The sequence below is a fragment of the Cuculus canorus genome, chromosome 12 (genome assembly GCF_017976375.1).
Source record: "Cuculus canorus isolate bCucCan1 chromosome 12, bCucCan1.pri, whole genome shotgun sequence".
In the NCBI taxonomy this organism is placed as follows: domain Eukaryota; kingdom Metazoa; phylum Chordata; class Aves; order Cuculiformes; family Cuculidae; genus Cuculus; species Cuculus canorus.
The window spans coordinates 20,258,501-20,278,969 of NC_071412.1; the positions used below are offsets into that span (position 1 = coordinate 20,258,501).

At 39.5% G+C, this 20,469-nt stretch overlaps 1 protein-coding gene across 5 annotated transcripts in view; it reads left to right on the forward strand.

The window, feature by feature from the left end:
- Positions 1 to 2,907: 2,907 nt before the first annotated feature.
- Positions 2,908 to 20,469, forward strand: part of ICE2 (interactor of little elongation complex ELL subunit 2) — a 33,651-nt gene continuing 16,089 nt past the window's right edge. For 4 of the 5 annotated variants that reach the window (XM_054077204.1, XM_054077206.1, XM_054077205.1 and 1 more), the window contains exons 1-12: positions 2,908 to 3,013; positions 4,609 to 4,713; positions 5,577 to 5,696; positions 7,273 to 7,540; positions 8,713 to 8,832; positions 10,051 to 10,185; positions 10,578 to 10,694; positions 12,580 to 12,739; positions 14,656 to 14,840; positions 15,337 to 16,294; positions 16,987 to 17,159; positions 18,575 to 18,704. In XM_054077204.1, coding sequence (XP_053933179.1) covers positions 2,985 to 3,013; positions 4,609 to 4,713; positions 5,577 to 5,696; positions 7,273 to 7,540; positions 8,713 to 8,832; positions 10,051 to 10,185; positions 10,578 to 10,694; positions 12,580 to 12,739; positions 14,656 to 14,840; positions 15,337 to 16,294; positions 16,987 to 17,159; positions 18,575 to 18,704 — 2,500 coding nt within the window. In that variant the 5' untranslated portion in view covers positions 2,908 to 2,984. The remainder of the gene's footprint in view (positions 3,014 to 4,608; positions 4,714 to 5,576; positions 5,697 to 7,272; positions 7,541 to 8,712; positions 8,833 to 10,050; positions 10,186 to 10,577; positions 10,695 to 12,579; positions 12,740 to 14,655; positions 14,841 to 15,336; positions 16,295 to 16,986; positions 17,160 to 18,574; positions 18,705 to 20,469) is intronic. The other variant, XM_054077207.1, reaches the window with a different exon arrangement.

Consider the following 20,469-nt stretch of genomic DNA (forward strand, 5'->3'; position numbering starts at 1 on the left):
TTTAATATAATGTAGGCATCAAAATTCCAAGTTGAAACTCCCCTCTGCTGTGCTAACTTTGGGAGCACCTGAATGTCAGCAGCACGGTTGGTCTTAAGACTTCAGGCATGTAAAATTATATTTTTGCACATACCCAGAGATGCCTCAGTCTTGACAGAGCTTTAACAGCTCAGTATTTATATGCCTGACCACGATCCAGAAATAGGTATTAGTGTTCATCTTTGAAGCACTAAATCTGGAAACAGCCTTCACCTAGAGATCAAGTCTACAAAAAAGTAGTGGAAGTCATCTGTTTCTTAGAACTGTAGCACTAAATAGTGCCATTTGTTCTACAGCAGCTCCATGACTTTTAAAGCAGTCTTTGAGACACTGAAAATCCAAATTTAATTTTCTCACCCGCAGGGCAGGATTCCTGCCCAATTTTTCCACTCACGGGAGAATTCCTAACCTCCAAGATAAAGTTTTGGCGACAACTATACAAACAACTATGTCATTTCAGTATAAAATGCAGGAATTTTTCTTAAGTGAGAGGCAAACTGCAGGGTCCCATGCCCACCCATAAAGAAAGCTAAACTGTAGGTGCCTGCTTCACAGACTGATGGAATGGCTGAGGTTAGCAGGGACCTCCAGAGGTCACAAGCAGGACCTCCTAGACCTGGATGTCCAGGAGCACATCCAGGTGGCTTTTGAATATCTCCAAGAATGGAGGCTCCACAATCTCCCTGGGCAGCCTGCGAGGACAGCCTCGATCACCCTTACAGTTAAAAAGTGTTTGCTGAAGTTCATGTTTATGTCTTGGAAGTAGAGAGATTACATGTAGAAAGCAGCACCATTAAAATAAGAAGGACAACATGAGTTTTAGAGAGATGGAGACTGAAGTAGGATTTAACCTGCCATATACACAATCTGAGGTAAGTTTCTAATCTTTCAGCTATGTAACTATTAACATACCTGGGTTTGAAGTAAGATTACTCCTTGCAAGGCTACCTCCAGGACTGGACACTGGGGGATCCACTGGGGGCATCGCAACCCTTCTGCCTCTCTGCGATAAACAAAAAAAAAAAGGCTGAATTAAAATCAAAGCCCTTAAAACTTACCAGCAAGCAAGCTAAGGAGACTCCTTTGTGGGTGGGACTGGACATCACTGGGAATCACCTCAGTAGTTTTATGCATTTGTGTATAGTGCTCAGAGTTTTAGTTGCAGGACTCGGTGCTGTGAAGGCTTTGATTGCTTCGTGCCACAATCCACACTTTCCTCTTCGTTTCTCCATCTGTAGAGCTGTGAGGGGGATGGCCTTTTCTTGTCACACCACAAGCAGATGAGTTCCCATCACCTAGCACTACAGGTACCGAGAATATTTGATTTCCACATTCTACCACATTGGCAACCCTGATCATCGGGGGGGGGGGAAAAACAGTTTTGTGGCTCTGCCTGCATGTTGACCAGTGGAATGTGAGCCAGGAAAACTGAAAGCCCAACAAGAGGGCAACTGGTAAATGTGAGGGGCCCCATGCCCTCACCCACCCCGCAGCAGTGTTGCCGCCACCAGACACTGAGGGGCTGGAGTGTGTCCAGAGAAGGGGAACAGAGCTGGGGAAGGGGCTGGAGAACAAGTGTTGTGAGGAGCGGCTGAGGGAACTGGGGCTGTTTGGCCTGTAGAAAAGGAGGCTGAGGTTTTTCCAGATGCTGTTCATTCTTTGAAGGTGATAACATCTTGTGTCCAGTCTGACCTGTCCTGCTGTGTCTTCTTCTGTGATGTCCTGTTTGTAGCCTGTCCTTATCTCAAAGGCAAGGTCAGGCAGAGCTGGAGCCTGCTCAAAGTCAGCAAGAAATTCCTAATAACATACTTGTGAAGTTCATAATAACATTAAAATTAGACCTTGGAAAGTAATAGAACATGCATAAGATTTCTGGGAAAATACATCCATTTGCTGTAAGTGGGAAATCTCTCCTGTCCCAGCTCATCTGGCTGCACACGATCAATGGAGATTGTTCCTCGTGTTGCCCACCCCCGAGAAAGGATGCTTGCCTTCTAAACCTCCAAAAAGGATTCTTAGAGAGTTTATTCACTGGCAGTTTCAGTATCTCACTAGCACAGAGGCCTCACTGCTCTCTACACCTCCCTGAAAGGATGTTGTAGCAAGGCAGGTGTGGGTCTCTTCTCCTAAGACAGGGGATAGGATCAAGAATCACTAGGCTGGAAAAGACCTCTTAGATCATCTAGTCCAACCATTCCCATCTGCCACTAAAATTAGAGGGAACAGCCTAGAGCTGCGTCAGGAGGTTCATATCGGACACTAGAAGTCTTTCCACTGAGAAGGTTCTCAATGGAGGCTGTCCAGGGAGGCGGTTGGGTCCCCATCACTGGAGGTGTTTAAAAGGCAGGTCATAGAATCATAGACTTGGAATGCTTTAGGTTGGAAGGGAGCTTAAAGATCACCCAGCTCCAGCCCCCTGCCACAGGCAGAGACATCCCTCCAGGCCAGGCAGCCAGAGCCCCATCCCACTTGGCCTGGAACAAGGATGGAGCATCCACAAACCGTGCCAGGGCCTCCCCGCTCTCACGTGAAGAACTCCTTCCTCATGTCTGCTCTAAATCTTCCCCCTTCCAATTTAAAGCCATTCCCCCATGTCCTATCACTCCGTGCCTTTGTAAAAAGCCCCTCCACAGCTTTCTCATAGCCCCCTTCAATATTGGAAGCTGGTCTAAGGTCTCCTCAAAGGTCCTCTCTCAGTCAGACGAGATGCTCCGGAGAAGACCTACTAGCAAACAGCTCCACGAAACTCTAAATCCCCCCACCTCACTCCCGCGCCTTTCCACAGCTCTAAGATGGCGGCTGGGCGCGCCCCGCCCTTGGGCGGCCCCAACCACGTGACCGCGCGCCCCGCCCTTGGCCGGCCCCGAGCACGTGACCGCGCGCCCGCCCCGCGCGCAGAGCGGCTTTGGCGCGGCCACGGCGCGCGCTGGAGGGGGTTCGTCAAGATGGCGGCCAAGGGGCAGCTGCTGACCTGGTGAGCGCGCGCGCCACGCGCCCCCAGAGCGGCGGGAGGGGGCGGCGCCGCGAGCGGGGGGAGCGCTGTGTGCGCACCGTCCGTACTGTGTGCGTAGCGTGTGGCGTGGCGGGTGTCCAGTCGTAGGATCATAGAATAATTTGGGCTCGAAACTTCCCTGGGCAAACTGTGCCAGTGTCTCACCACTCATGGTGAGGAAATTGTTCCTTATGTCCAGTCTAAATCTGCCCCTCTCCAGTTCATAACCGTTCCCCCTCATCCTATCCCCACAAGCCTTTGTGCACAGCCCCTCCTCAGCTTTCCTGTAGCCCCTTCAGGTGCTGGAAGGTGCTCTAAGGTCTCCTGGGAGCCTTCTCCTCTCCAGGCTGAACAATCCCAACTCTCTCAGCCTGTCCTCGTCCGGGAGGTGCTCCAGCCCTCGGATCATCCTTGTAGCCTCCTCTGGACCCGCTCCAACAGCTCCATCTTCTTACACTGAGGATTCCAGAATATAAGAAGGAATCTCTTCCCCATGAGGGAGGTGAGGCCCTGGCCCAGGTTGCCCAGGGAAGCTGTGGCTGCCCCATCCCTGGAGGGGTTCAGGTTGGATGGGCCTTGGGCAGCCTGAGCCAGTGGGAGGTGTCCCTGCCCATGGCAGGGGGTGGAACTGGATGGGCTTTAAGGTCTCTTCCAACCCAAACTATTCTGTGATTCTGTATCTAGTCGAAATCTGCCTCTCTCCAGTTTCTACCCATTGCCCTAGTCGTATCACCCCAAGTCTTTGTAAACAGTCCTTCCCCAGCTTTCTTGTAGCCCCTTCAGGTACTGGAAGGTCTCTATAAGGTCTCTTTGGAGCCTTCTGTGAATGCAGTGCACTGTGTGGTGTGTGCGGTGTACACTGTGCTGCGTGTGGTGTGCTTTTGGTACTGTGTTGCATGTGCAGTGCAGAGCGTGCACGCTCAGCTATAGGTTTGGAGTTACAATGGTCTTGGTTTTAATATGAAAAGCCCCACAAAGAAGTAGCTGTGCTTTGTATGCTTAGAGAGGTGAGTTGGTTGTGAATTAGATTATTTGTGAGGAAGATAAGTCTTCTCTCATGCCTTTCAGAACAGAAGTTAGTAACGCTGACATTGTATAAACCCTGTACACTGACGGGCTGTATTAAAAAATAGCGACCCACCCAAACGGTTTAGAAAGTAAGGTCTGTGTAGAAAACAAATTATCACTTCTGAAAAATTGAAAACAAGGTGGTTGTTTCCAATCAGAACTCCAACATCTTCAACCCAGTGTTTGGTTTTGATCGATGAACATCTGCAAGGGTGTATCTCCCATCAAAATTTATCTACCCGTATCTAGAATGTATGCCCTGAACTAATGAAATTCTTTTCTTTGGACTGCAAAGAATGCTTGTATTTTACCAGTAGGGATTTAGGCAGTGTGTGTGTAACTTCTGTAAAAAGAGATTGCAGAAACACCATGTAGATACCTTCTTCTTTTCTTTTTTTTTTTTTTTAAATAAATAATTATATTTTTTGTTTCCCAGGGTCAGGTGTGAGCTTTTAATTTTTTGTGTATTGCAATGTTGTTCTTTTGTTGTGTTTTTTTTCCATTATCAGGGATATTTCACCGAAAAATGGCAGCAAAGTGTTTTTCTCACATGAAATCTATGAAAAGTACTCATTGGCTCCAAGCCTCTCAGAACTATGGCATTTAGCAAACAGGTATGTTCTATTGTAAGTTTGTGCTGTTTGTCGTCATCCTATCGTCGATACATAGCCTTGCTGTTTGGGGTTAAAGGTGTATGCTATGCAGTGTAGTTTAGGGTGGGACCACTAGTCTTTTGGGGGGGGGGAGTCAGTTTTTTGTGGGTTTGGGATGGCGTTTAGGTTATTTTCTTTTGGGTGATGCTTGTTGTTTATTTACTTTCTTTTATATACCAAAGAGGGATAAAGTTTGACCCACATTCTTCACTGGTCACAGTAAGGATCCCTTAACTCATGTACCAGACCTAATTCTTTCTGGGAATTGAAGTCTTGCTTTCTGTCCATGTCTTCTCACTTTTTAGAAGGTTGACGATGGCATACATCAAAATCTTATTTGCTTGTGTATCAGAACTAGCCAGCACTGTTCACGTAAATCCAGTGGTGTCTTGGGTGCGGTGGAGATGCAATTAATTACTTGAGTAATGAAGAAACTGTAAAGAGTATCAGCCAAAGAATAGGAAATGAAATTGTGTGAACACGGGTGGTACAGGTAGTATTGGTTGTGCAGTTTTGATGTCTTATTTGTATTTTCTTAAGTTAGAGTGGTGCAATCAACATTTTTTTTGTGTAGTGAAAAGCATAGCTCAGGCTGCTGGATTTCAGAAGGCGGAGGACTGTGTTTAGGCTATTGTTTTTTTTAACAAGTCGTTAAGCTGGTAGGGAGGTACAATTGGCAAGTGACTTGCTGTGGGTGAACATTTACACCGCAAAGAATGCAGCTGAGAGACCAAGGTAGCTACTGTGCCCTAAGTGGGGAGTGCAGCATGTGAAATAATCTGTTCTAAAGGGGAATTACTTTGTTTTTATGAACTGACCCTGAGAATGCACATTGGAGGGGAGCACCTGTCCACATCACATGACTCGCTATATCCCACATCTTTGGCTAGAGAAGGTTTTTCTGGTTCATCTTTGTTGGAGCAACTTTCCTTGAACGGGCAGAGGTGAGCACGGCCCTCACAGCATGCGACTGGGTACACTGGACACTACTGTAGGATTCTTCCTTTAGATGATGTAGAAAAAGGTTTTCTTGAGTAGACATGACTGCACTCGAATACGATCATGTTCAGTTGTCTATGATAGAAGTGGGTTTATAGCCAGAAGAAAGGTTGTAACCAGGAAAAATCAGATATTGATGGAATTGCATTGCATGGCCATAGTAAAGAGGAAGAGAAATGGTTCCTGTTGGGGCAAACGTGAAAGTAAGAGCTGGTGGAAATTTGTAAATTTTTATATTGGGGTTTCTGGTAGATATTTACTCTTGTGTATGTTCTCTCGCTATAGAAGCTGTGAAGGCAGGGTGCTGATAAAATGAAGGGGGGGAAGTATAAACCGTCAGCTCAAATAAAGTATAATGCTGTAAATATGGACAGAAAAGCTCTGTCAGATTATTTTGGTTTGCACCCTGATGAAGACTGTGACAGCACTGCATACTGAAATGATCTTGATGTGCTGCCATTTCATTCAATGCTGAATATAGCCAATTTAAGCTGCTAGAATTTCTTGATGTTCCTACATTGGCATGTCTGAGTCAGCATCTTGTCGCTGCTGCAGCTTAATTAAATTTGCCAGTTTGTGCCACGAGGATGGACACATTCTTGTATTCAGAGAGACAGCTGTGAAGTATTATTAAGAACTGTGGACGTGATACTGCTGGGTTTGACTAACACTTGAGGTGTTTTCTGCTGCTGAAATCGTATCTTAAAAATATCAGCAGTTAATGTTCATTTTGTTAACCTTAAGTATTTCCTCTCTTAAGAACAGTTATTTTAAATAGAGCAGGCCTAAGACAGCCTTCGTGTTCTGGAATTGTTTCAAGAACTGGCTTTATAATCTTATTTCTTTGTTATTGTTAGGGCAGCTATGACTCTGGCCTTAGCCCAGTGGTTTTTTTGGCAACTGTTTTCAGTATTGTTTAGAGGAGAACACAAAACTCTTGAATTGTGTACTCTGCTTTTGGGAATTTCTTAATTGAAATCTGGAATTACTATTGTTATAATTAAGTAGTTTTAATTTACTTATTGTACAGTGAAAGAAAGGCTTTTTATAGTTCAGTATTTCTCCTTTACTATCACAACTTTGACTCATAAGTTAGACTTTTCTCAGTGCAAACTGTTTCTGAACATCAGTGAAGGATGGAATGTTGAGACTCTCTCTTTGTTAATAATTGGTGTTTCCAGAACCAAGAATCAGAGTTTCATATGTTGCTCTGTATTGAGTGTACAGACTAATATATACATTTCTTTTTAAAAAACAAAACAAAACTTTTTTCTTTTTTCATTGTTAAACCAGTGTCAAACCTGCTGTTGGTACTAAGGGTAAGTCTGATTGTGTGGGTGAAGTTTGAGAATGAGAAAATTCTTATGACAGAGACTAGGAATTGGAATAGTACATTCTCATAGTACATTTTACTGTATTTGAGGTTTAGGCTTGTGTGACTGCCTTTATTAATTCTTTATTGACAAATATTAATATTTATGTGAAAAGTGTAAGTTCTTTCATTTATTACTTTTCTTCTAGAGAGGCAAAGAAAAATGCGGAGACATCGGCAAACCCTTCAGAAAACAGACAGACATGCAACACACAGGCTGCAGATCCAGTTGAGGTGGAAGCTAAAAGTGCAGCTGAGGATCATCCTTTTCCAGAACCTAGAGTCCCCTATCCATTTACCTCTTGTCTGACTGAGAAGGAGCAGAAAACGTACCTGTATCTGATGACAAAATACTCAAAAAAACCCGCCCATTTTCTAGTTAATGCAGCAAGTCAAAGAGAGTTATTCATGTATCTGGTAAGCGTGCACATATGTGTATATGAGCATCACAGCGTGATTTATGTGATTTCTTTTTTTTTTACTTAGAAGTTTTAAGGAAAATGTAGCAAAAACTTTTTTTAGATTCAGTTTGTTATAATTTTCTTGTAACATTTGAATGGTAATAAAAGTTTAAAGTATTCAGGATAACATTTTTAATATAAATTGAAAGCGTGTTTGATTATTTTGTTGAAAGTGGATGGAGTGTGGATTGTATGTTTTGGGTTATTTTCCTAGTAGTTTAAACGACTGACAATAAGTGTGAAGCTTTAGTAGCTGATCAAACACCCACCTACCTGAAAAATGAACTTGCATTTTTTTTGTGAGAAGGAAGCTAAGAGCTGGCCTTACTGTGCTATTAGCATTTCATAGTGGCATGTAGTGATCTTGTATAATGTTAGGAGAGGGATGCAGTTTGATGTGATCTTTGACAGCACCCTGTAATGGGAACTTTCTTAATTAGCGTGTGAGGAGACCTGTGCGCTGACCTTCTATGCTTGCTACATCAGTGCTGATGGGATTAGAAAGGCACTAGTTTGCACTTGCTGCTCAGTCTCAGCAGTGTTGGTTAAATAGTGAAAGGCTATGTCTCATATTGGTTGGAAGTATTTTAATTGAATCCTCTGTAATATAATTAACAAATGTTTTTGAGCCATTGCATTTGGCCTCCTATGCTTCCTTATTAATGCTGAGTCCTTTATTTTTTGCTGTAACAATGGGATTGTCATTCCCAGTGAAGTCAGTGCCTACTGCATTGTTGTTGCTTGTAGTGTAATTGCTTATGCAGTCAGAGCTCAGATATCTTTGTCACTTTGTCATGTAAACTTGTTCCAGCAATGTCTTGTAACCTTTCTTTTTACAGACCACTGGTGTGTGATCAAAAGAAGCCTGCTGTTTGGTGTGGGGTGGTGGTGATTTTGTTTTGGGATATTTTTAAGGGAATGGGCCTTGCAAAAAACTATTTTTACTTAAGTGAATCTCTGAACAAATGCAAAGTCTTGCCAAGTTGAGTGGCAAGTGGCATCTGTGCCCTCCCTCATGCCACCACCTGTACCACCTCTCTGGAAATTTTATTGGTTACATACCTAGCCTAAAGGATTCCTTTCTGTCTTAAAATTGATTTTTCTTCCCCCCACCTCCTCCCCCCCCAGCAAATGAAAGAAATAGTAAACAATGAAATTGCAGAATTTATGAAGTTTGCCCAAAACGCTGCAAAAAGCTGTGCTCAAGATTATGATGCCATCTCTGAAGATGCACTGCATTATACTGAGGTAATTGCCAATACTGTGTTTAATTCCTTCTCTTCTTAAATAATTGCGTTGGAATTGTAGGCAGGATACATCAGCAATGCTCATAGGTTCTGATATTCCCTGAACTTCTGTTGCTTCCATATGTTGGATTGAGATGTGAGAAGTCACTGTTTCCCTTACGCTGTGGAGCATGGCTTGGCCCGCAGTTTATTGCAGCCAATAAGGTATAAGTGGGGTCATTGAATACAGTACTGCACAAAGGTTTAGTTATCAGTTAAGTAAAGGACATCTCTTGATTTGGGAAGGGGGAAATTACATTTGAAGTGGGCATTTGCTTTAGCAGCTGCTCTTAAATATACACTGTGGGACGGAACGTTAAGTTCTCCTGTACAGTAGTGTGTCAGAGGTTACCGAGGCTTTAATCGTAACCATCTGTGAGTTCATGCTGTGTTAAGTATCCACTTTGATTCTAAAATCAAACATGAATGTAACTTTATGTATCGTTGGTTTAGTAACACATCTCAGAAAAAGTATTCTAGAATACAGGTTCATTAAATTTCCCATCAGTGGGTTGACTTACTCTTCCTTGGTTTCCTCATAGCGTTGCCTTAATTGAAGTGGCTATTTATATACATTTTGATAAAATTTTCACCTTTTCTAGACAGTGTGACATCTCCTGCTTTTACATAATAAAAATGAAAAATAACTGTCTTTACTACAGAGTCAAACGTAGTTAAATTCAGAAGGATTTCTTCTGTTTCACTGTAATGCTTCATTACATGCTTTTTCATGCACAAGATAAATTTGTTCTCCCATGAACACAGTCTGGGCATGCGTGAGGACAAAAATCTTGCTTTTTTTTTTCCTAAAAATTGCGATTGGCTTTGTAACTTTATATCTTACGCCTTTATCTATTCTTCTAAGTGATCTGGTCACAAAAGGTGTCTCCAAACTTCAAGTCCAAGTTTTTTTTTAAATGGTTATTTATGGGTCTGTATCAGTTCTGACACTAGTGATTGTAAGATTAGTATAGAGTTGTACTGGTATCTCTGACATTTTCAAATACTATCTCTAACTGTAAAAGTTGAACCAGTCTGTTAGCCATAATCAGCTAAGTATATCTGTGTTCTCTACAGAGCGTGTATGCAAATGCAACTTGCAACTGCAGAAACAGCTTTTTTTAAATGAAATTCTTATGAAAGATACAAATGCATAAGCTATATTTTCTTTTTATTTTAGGAATTATTCCGTGCTTGTATTGGACATGTGCAAAAGTATCCTGAGTTTTACACACTCCAGGAGATGATGAGTATCATGGGAGGAAAGTTTCATACACAGTTGACCTTTAGACTGGAAAAAAATCTTCTTGTAATGGTAATATCTTACATATATGTATTGTTTTGTTGTTTACTTTAAATAAGTAGAATTACACCTTGATTGCGTTATGCAATGATTCGGGGGGGTTGCAGGAATTACAAGTATTATCTTTTACAAGTATTTACAGTGGTTTGGTTAGGGGTTATAATTTATAGTTAAAATTGTTAATGAAAAAATTATTGACATTATTTCGGTAGTAAGGCTGTTCACACCCTTTACTGTATGTTTGCAATAAAAAGGGTACATTAATAGTATGATTTTTTTAATGTAACACTGAGTTTATAATGCACCTGCATAAGTTCTTAAAATTTTTCGCTCTAAGGTGTTCAGTGTTGAGTCACCGTGATTTCAGTTAAAGCTGTTTTCTGATACTGCTGAATTTCTTCAAGGGTACAGCAAGACGTGGTAAAACAGATTTCCCTACCATGCCTGTTCAGCTGCCCACAGATTATAAAACCATTGCATCTATTGTTACTCCAGAAAAAAAAGCTTCTGTTATGCACAATGTAAGTAACCTTTTATTGCCATATTTAGGGAATAATTTGTGGAGAAGTGCTCTTTGATCCTTTTGATCATAGAATTGTATAATCATAGAATGGTTTGGGTTGGAAGGGACCTTAAAGATCACCCAGTTCCACCCCCTGCCATGGGCAGGGACACCTCCCACTGGCTCACGCTGCCCAAGGCCCATCCAACCTGGCCTGGAACACCTCCAGGGATGGGGCAGCCACAGCTTCCCTGGGCAACCTGGGCCACTGCCTCACCACTCTCGTGGTGAAGAAATTCTTCCTTGTGTGTAGTCTAAATCTGCCCCTCTCCAGTTTATATCCATTACCCCTTGTCCTGTCACCACAAGCCTTTGTAAGCAGTCCCTCCCCATCTCTCTTGTAGACCTCCTTCAGGTACTGGAAGGTCTCCTTGGAACTGTCTCTTCTCCAGGCTGAAGAACCTCAGCTTTCTCTCAGCCTGCCCTCATATGGGACAGCATTGGGTTTCTTCATATTTTTTTTTTCTGAATCTTGCACATCTTGTAGCATAGGAACATGCACTGTGTCATTATTTGTTTAGTATTTCATTTATCGCAATCACACTGCCCTCTTCAAAAGTTGGGTTATTGCCTTTTGAACCTAGTGCCTCTTGAAGGGTCTTCCTCTGTTCTCTCAGTGGAACATTAGAGAGATCCTTAAATTTGAACGCCCTCTCTGTGAAATCTAGGTAGAATTGTTTATTGCACTGCTGTTCCTTTTAAATTTTGCCTTGCGACTTCTGAGCTGGCCTCTGTGTGAGTATGTATACATACATATGAATGAATGTAGGTGTAAAGGCTGCTGATTTAAGAACAAAGTCCTGAGGGTAAGGAGAAATCCTTTAGACTGTCTAGTTTTCTGAAAAGTCGGTTAGGTTGTCTTACCCTGGGAATTTCTTTTGCTAAACAGCATAAACTCCATCTGCACGTTGAACAATTTTTAGATTTCATTCCATCTTGCTGTTAAAGTGTCTATTTGTGTTCTTCCACAGAGAAAATCAATGGGTTTTTCATTCTGTAGAACTTGGTTTTTGTGACCGTTTATTCCAGCTGATTTATTATCCACTAATTTAAGGAGTTTGTTTACATATCAAAACCCAGACTTTCACGAAAGGCACTGTGGTTGCAAAGACACCTTTCCTTACAAAAGTAGCAGAGGTGACCCAAGAAAATGATATATACCTCAAGAGATGTTATAGCTATAAACAGAGAATACTTCTGATGATGTCTCAGGTGGCAGAAAAGAGAAGATTGCTATTTTTTTCTTATTTCTCTCACAGTCCTCAGGGCTTCTGTTATCATCTTAGTCCTTGATGTTCTCCTCCCACCTCGTGAGCATTCCCAGCCTCTTCTCTTTGTGGAAACCTGTACTTAAAATGTTTAATCATTTTATCATTTCAATTCTGAATTTGTGTAACCTGTATTCACACAACTGCAATTGTAACCATACTGTAATGGGGTATGTCTTTATTGTGCTATTACTTAACTCATAAAAAGATCTGTAATATATGTGTGACTGAATCTAGTTTTTTTCCTTCTGCAATGCAACCCTATATTTCATGATCTTTCAAATTCCTGTTCAACCTAGTAATTCACATTAATGGGAATGAACTGAAAGATGCAAGTTAAGATATAGTTTCTCATGCTGCAAAGTGGATGCATAAGATTCAGCCAAAAACTTTCAGGGGATATTTTTGCTGTCTTTATTTAATTCTTGAGCCTGGCACTGTGGTGGTATTTGGGCTTGCTGGGGGGTAGGGTGGGGTGTGTTAATCCATAGTTTGTAAGTTTAGGGGTTTTCTTACAAATTTTAAATGATGTATTTTTTTTTAAAACCTTTAACAATTTTACTTTTTTCTCTTTAGGATGTTAGTTCGGATTCAAATGCAGAAAAACTTGCTTTGAAATACTGTCCTCAAGTTGTTTTAAGTAATCAATCATTATTTACTTTGCTGAATAATCACGGACTAAACTACAAGGAACAATGGGAAATTCCAGTTTGTGTCAAAATGATCCCTGTTGGAGGTATAGTATTTTCTTGCTATAGAAATCATGATTTATTTTTTTTCCATCAAGTGCTTTACATGTTCTCGTAATCCTTTTTGAGCTGACTGAAGAAAAGGAAATTAGAAGATCCAGTAAAACCAGCTGTGGGAAGGTAGAAGGTAGTCTGATTTAGCTCACAGAACAATAGAATAGTTTCATTTTCATTTTATTTAAAAAAGAAAGAAGCTAAGGTTAATGCAAATCATGGCTGTAATTATAAGCTCAGTTTTTTACCTTTTCTAAAGAAGCAGTCTGCTAGAATGCAGCTATTAAAAGTTGTTTCTCTTAAGTACTCCTGTGTTTTTAATTTAAGGAATTAAAATAATGAAATTTGACTTATTTAGTACATGCAACTTGAAGGGCAAAAGTCTAAAATTAATGGTTTTCACCTGTCAGCTGGTAAGGAGTCTGAGACCTTTGCGTTGTAAAGAAAAATGTTCAGTTTAATCGAAGATATCATAAAAAATGAACTTCAGAAAAATCCATTGCTCTGGTTTGCTCTGTTTTCAAGGAGGAAAGCTGATAGCAAGGTCATTTCATAGTTTTCTACACCTTGTTCCACCTTGTTACTGAGAATAGTAACAACCTCTAGAGGCATCAACATTAACATTGAATTTGGACATACAGCTATTTTCCACTTGGGAGAAAAAAATCAGTTAAATGTCCTGTCACTTTTCGAATCTGTAAGCTCTGCTCCTTGCAAGGAAAACAACTGCATGAAGCTGTTAAAATTATCAAATTAAGTCATATCGATAAGCTAAAAAAGAGAAATTGTAAAGTTTTATCAAAAAGCAAAGAGCAAAAGTTTTCTGGAATTAAAAGGAGCTATTTACACCATAGAATAATAAGTAAATCATGTCCATTGGGATCACTTTTCCCATTTGCAACAAAAAACAACTTGAATAAACTGATGAACTCATCTGAATGTGATACTTCAGCTGTCAAGCAGTCCCATCAGTAAGACAAATATAGAGTTTCTCTCTTGTTACCCTCACACCTTTTTGTTTAATACACTAGGATTTAGGTGTATTTCACTATGAGTATTTATGATGATTGTCTTTTATACAAATCTGTGTAGCACTCAATGATCTGCAAATCTTAGAAAATTTGCACTTTTCTATATGAAATTACATTACTTTATCTGTAAAAATATGCCTTACTCCTTTTATGTCAGCTTTATATCAGTTTTTAAACCTAATTTTTACATGCAAAGTTTACACCTAGATGGATTCAGAATGTATTAGCAATATGTACTGTTTCTTGAAGAGTTTATCTCCTTCCTTTTCTACTTTCCCTGTAAGCTACCTCTTTCATTAATTATATTTTTTTTTTCTAGAAAAATCATAGCTTGCTCACCACATGCCTTTGCTTTCTGTATATTATTGGGCAGGGCAGAGCTGTTATTTTTAGGTGAATCTATGAATGATGTGTGTGTGCTGAGGTGTTAACAAAAGAGTGAGGCAGCAGAGCGTGGACATAATGACTGATTAGAAGAAATACAAACTGCAGCTGTCACTTTTGGGCAATGAGACTGAAATAAATTGAGGTTCAACATAGGAAGAAAAATCTTTTTGGAAAACAGAATACATTTGATGATATAAAGCAGTATAAGGAATGATGAATCCTGAGTTCCTATTTTACAAATTGTCTGTTTAGAACTGCATTTAAAATATGATGAACTGTTAATTTGATGTGTTTGGCTGCTGCAGGATCCTAATAATTCACGCTATACCTAGACTTAATTTTATTTTCTGTGAATAAGAGGATAGTTTTTCATTTCTCCTTGTGTGAATGTGAAATGGATTTGACCATAACTGTAAGTTGAAAGATTGTTTAAATTGTACCACAATCTTTTTTCCTTTAATATATACTCGATCTCTTTCTGTGCTTGAAAGGTAGCAAAACGGCTAAAGTGGTTTATGTTGATTCACCCTTGCTGAGGAAGGAAATGACTGTGAGAGAGAGAAACCAAATCTTCCATGAAATTCCAATGGACTTCCTAGCGACTAAAAAGTCTTATGTTTCAGTTTCTGATGTATCAATGGACAAACCAGCTGAGGACAACCTGTTTCAATGGGATGTATGTAGCTTCACCTATTCTTAAAAACAAACAAACTAACAAATATTTTATAAATCCTTAATTACTTGTTCCGTGGTAATGAAGTAAAATTTAGGTTTCCTGTTGATAGTTTTTTCTACTGCTGAGTTATGGACCCTGTGGTTTAGAATGTCTGTCTAGTTACTTTAAATTCTTCTGTTACACTGGCATCATAGCATTAGTGTTTACTTCATTAAAATGTATTTTGATCAGTTTGTTTAAGTGGGACAAGTTCTATGAACTTTATTTCTCTTTTAAATGACCTTTCAACTCCTAGGACTTAAGATATTCCATGCTAAACACAGGAATTCTTTTTTTCAATTACTGCCTGTCTCTCCCAGCAGTCAAAATATGAATAGTAGAACATTTTTCCTGTTTTCAAATTGACAGTGTCTCATTTGTGATTAACACATTTTGTTTCTTCGTTTCTTGTATTGTTGGTTTTTTTAATATTATTTTTTTCCCCCCCCGTGTTAAGATGTCTTCTGATAGTTACCAGTGCAGGAAGATTCCTCTTCCAGATGACACAGGGATGGACTTCGAGGATGATGTTACAGAACTAGAAACTTTTGGAGCAACTGTCAAGCCCTCAAGAACTTCTAAAATGGAAAGCACTTTTTCTACAGCTAGTAATACTGCTAAAGTTTTATCACATAGCCTAAAAATGGAGGAAAAGAGTACATCCACCATAAACAGTGGAAGCAAAGAAGAGAAAAACACCATTTCTGAGCAAGGAGTTTCAGCATGTGCCAAGCCAGAGGTTCCATCGTTAGAGGGCATTCTGTGCTTCAGCCCTGAAGATAATTCATCTCTTAAAAGCTTTAATTCAGAGGAGGTAGAGCTGAACAAAGTACAGCATGACGTGACCAAAGAACTATCGGACAATGAAAAAAAATTAAATACTCTACCTAATGCTGTTAGTTACAGGAAAGAGCCTGATGCTGCTCAAAAAAAAGAGATTTACCCTTCTGTATGCAGCAGTGATACAGATGAAGACCGTTTGATAATTGACACAGAATGTAAAAATACTGATTGTTGCAAAGCAGCTGTACCAATCACTGTTCCTCACACCTCGGCGGACACTGCCAAATCACCTTCCCCCACCCAGATTTCATTAAGAGGCACGGCTGATTGCTCAGATATCGCAGATCAGGGAAAAAACACCTCCAGAAGGCCTACAAGAAAGTTATCCAAGGAATTTGATCCTGTTGGACAGATTTTGAAAATGCAAACTGAACTTCTCAGATCACCTTCCCAAAAAGCTCATGAGCAGCCAATGGTGAGCTGTGATAATTCAAATGCCGCACCAGCCCATGTCCCTCAGTCTCCAAAACCACTGGTGACCTCCAGCACAGAAACTGCCCCAGCCCCTGCCTTAAACCCAAACAGCTCATCTAGAAATACTTGGACTTCGCTTTTTCAGGGAGTGTCAAAGAGTAAGTAATTGTTTTTATTGTGTAAGGAGCAAAATTTCAAGTTGCTAGTAAGGTTTAGCAGAAAAGCATTTTAATTCTTTCATCTGATGTAGTCAGATGTCCCTGCCCATGGCAGGGGGATTGGAACTAGGTGATCTTCAAGGTCCCTTCCAACCCCAAACTATTCTGTGATTCTAGTAAGTGTTTCTTTTGATTTAGTAGTATCAAAATTGAAGTTGAAGCGAACTCAGTTTGGAACAGAAGCTTATGCTACCATCTGAACCTGAGGCTTGAGTTATTTCAGTAACTGATAAATGAATGGCGGCTCTTGAGAAGCATTCATTCTAAATAAAATTTTTGTCTCCTTTGTGCTGAGTGGCTGTGGCTTAAAAAACAGCCTTTGAACTCCATTTGTACAAGAATGGGGTCTTGCAGCTCTGTTTGTGTAAGAATATAATGATTAGTATAAAATATATGGAATATTTAGAAGGACACTTTTTGAAAGTTATAGTGGACATTTTCCAAATTTTTTTTTTTAATATCTATTTGACTTCTTGTGCCTAAGGAGACACTTTTCACCCCAAAGTCTTAGGAAAGCAAACAGATCCTGTGGAAAAAAAAAAAAACCCTTACCACAAGAGGAAAAAAAGTGATTAGCTTCGTGGTAAAAAATGTGCAAGCTTGTCATTTTCTGTCTTATTTATTTTCTATAGGAAAGCTGCCAGGTGAACTTCAGGTGCTTGAAGAAGATCCTTCAGAGTATAAAGCACCTCAGGATGGCAACTTTGTTTATAAGCTGTTCAGTTTGAATGAACTGTTGTTGCTTGTGCGTTGCAGTGTGCAAAAAGTGAAGTCACGATACCAGAAAAAGAAAAAAGCCCAGAAGGTACAGATTTTGCTGTTATTTGCATGTCTTGTTTTGTTCTTTTCAACAGTTGCGCTCAGCTGGCATCTCTGGGATTCCCAGCCCTTCCCAGTGTTTGTGTTTTCTCTCAGACAATTAGTACATTTAATTGTAACTCTACAGCATGTGTCCTCTTTAAGTAAATATTTGCTGTAGGAAAAGAGGGAAGAATAACTTGTGATCTCTTAAACCTACTTGATTAGAAGATAAACAAGTCTGGTTCTGCATTTATTACTACAACTGCATTACAGTAATATTTATGGGTAATTATGTAAACTATTGTCAGTTTGAACTATTCTTAAAAGTTAATGCAGTAATTAGGTTTTTGGCCCAAGGCTTTGAGGATGTTCGTGATCAGAAATACTTCCAAGCAGGGTTCAGCCTCGCTATTACACCCAGTTAAGCGGTGCGGTAGGAAACAGGGTGAACAGCAGAGGACACATTTAAAGATAAAAAGAGATCCTATTCATTCTGCTTAAAAAGACTATGGAAAACATCTTAGCAAATAATTTGTCTTGAGGAAGAAAATGCTTTCCAGATACTCTTTGTAAAATCAGGAGAAGGAAAGCTTATTCTGGAATCCTCAGCAATTCATTATTTTGTCTAGAGTCCTCTGAATCATTCCACAAATTTGATCTGTTATCTTCCTCCCAAGAATACCAGAACTATAGGAGGCAGGACTTTTGTGAGGTGTTTATGCTTTGTTGAAATGGAAATAGATCTTTGTAACTCTTGATTATTTGCTAAGATTCCGTGCTTAGAATCTTACTTTGAAAAAATATCATCTCTTTGCTATTGACCCACTGCTTATAAATCTCTGTGGTTAGCTGCTTAGTTTGTTCATCGAAAACTGAGCACTGTTGTGTATTGTAAGGTTCCTGTGGAAATTTATACTGATTTGTCCATGAGAAGAGGCTTTTCTTTTCTCTGATAGCGTTAATATGCAAGGGTTAGCCTCTGAATTCAAGTGTGAGTCTAACATTAGGTTTGAATTTCAAGTGAGATTTTGGCAAAGGGAATAAATGGCAGGATTCCACTAATAAGCAAATCAGAACTATAATGTATTTTTTCTTAAATTCCTGCAGAGGGCAGAGGAGCACAAAAGTGTGAACTTCAAATTAATTTAGTTGCACTGAAAAAGGACTTAGCAGCAAAATTTTATTTGGAAAAGCTTGCCTAGGCTTTTTCTATCCCCCATTTTACTGTCCTCTATATAGAATCTCCTTAGTCTGGAGCTTACACTGTGGGTTTCACGGAAACTGAGCCATCACACAACAACTGTGAAATGTCTTTGTTGTGTCAGCTGTATTGGAAGAGTCTGATGATTGTCCACTACAAAATGTAGTTCAGTTGTGGACAGTGAGTGCTGATTTTTCTTGTATCTTCCCTTTTTATAGGTTACTCCAATATTCCTTCTGCCAAAACTGGAATACCAAGTCTATTACGGGGTTGAAGCTCTTACAGAAAGTGAAGTGTGTCAACTGTGGACGGAGAGTATGTTGCATTCTGAATGCCTATTTTATATTGGTGAGTTTATGTGTATTTACTTCAGAAACCTGCATGTCTGAATATTCATAGTATAACAGAAGAGAACAATTTCTTTAAAAGGTATACTCCATATGTCCTTGTTTATTTGAACTTTCTAATTTGGATTTTCACTTTTATCTTAAATAAGCGATTTGTCTAAATTCCCTTTGGTTGATGAATGAGGATATTTCAACTTTGATTTTAGATAAATAGCACCCAGTAATCTTTGTTTTCAAGAACTGCATTTACTTACCTTTCAAATAAAAATGTGTCTATTAGCATCAGTTTAGTTCTGTGAAGTTAGTAATCTTTATGACTTAAAGTATCTTTGGTTATCTCGGGGTTTTTTGGGTTTGTTTGTTTGTTTTTAATTAGTCGTATCCAACATGAATAATTTTACACAGGATTGGTAAAAGTATTTCTTGACAAAATGTGAGCTATAAACCTATCATTTTGTGAAATAGTTTTAAATAAATTTGTTATTACGTATGAAAATAGAAAACAAAGGATTGGATATGTGGCTCAGATAATACTGATTCCTCAGGCTTTGAACTTGCAGTATAGGAAAAGGTCAAATGTTATTTATTTTTCTTGGAAAATAAGCAATGGCGCATATTTCTGAGCTGATAACATGTAGATAGATGAGATACAAAAGAATGAGGGAAAACCAGCTAGATAGGGCTAAACCAAGTTCTGTCGTTGAGAAAGAAGAGAAATTACAGACTTTAAAAGCAATGTGGACGTTCACATCTCACATCTAAGTTACTGGAAATTTTCTGGCTTTGCAGAAATGAAGTTCTTAACAGGAAGGAGAAAAATATGTAGCATAAGTCGATTGAAAACTTCTTTCTATCACTATGATATTCCTCAGGAATTCTGATCACTGGGTTATCATACTTTAACAACCACGTTTTACAGGTTTTCCATTGTCCATATCTAACTGATCCATGAAATTTAATTTCCTAATGTGTGATATGACTTGAAACATCCCTGTCAAAGGGATGGTCTTGGTACTCCTTGGCCTGTATCCTGCAGCAGGTGGAACAGGAGATAATGTAATGGAATCTATAAATGAGAAGTAACCCTTAGAGTTCAGTGAGAGTCACACAGGAAACTACAAATCTCACGTAGAAGAGATGACAGCTGTAATTCAGAGTACTGAAAATAAAAAGACAATAAAGCAGGAATAAAAGCTTCACTAACAAATGTCCTGAAGAAAATGCTGTGTTCATGGTAGTACAACAGCATTTTAAACATCAGAAAAGTTTGTCTATTAGGTTACCCATGTTCTGTTGAGAAATTAAAATGACGCCTATTAAGGATTGTGGCCAAATTCTTTTTAACAACCCTTTTAGTATATGGAGAGCTCTTTATCAAATATCTTGTAATTAATAAGATTTTAAACCAGAATTGCAATAAAGTGCATTTTAGAACATGTCTGGCACTTGCTAGAAGTGAGGGCAGTCCTTTTTGTACAGTGCATGAATGTTCTGCAGTGGGAAATGCCTTCCTTTCCTGTTGTAGAAAAAATTCTCTGTTTTTTCTTGTGGTTATTGGGCAGCAGCTGTGGCCTGTGATTGCCTAATCTTTCCACTTGGGCACTGAATTACACTTTTGCTGCTGGTGCCTCACATCAGAATGCTATTTTAGAAATGCTGAGTTCTCTTTCCTAATTTTTACATACAAACTTTGCACCCTATCATAGAATTTTAATGTTTATGTGAGACATAATTGAGGTGATAGTTTTGCCAATTGCAGCTGTCTT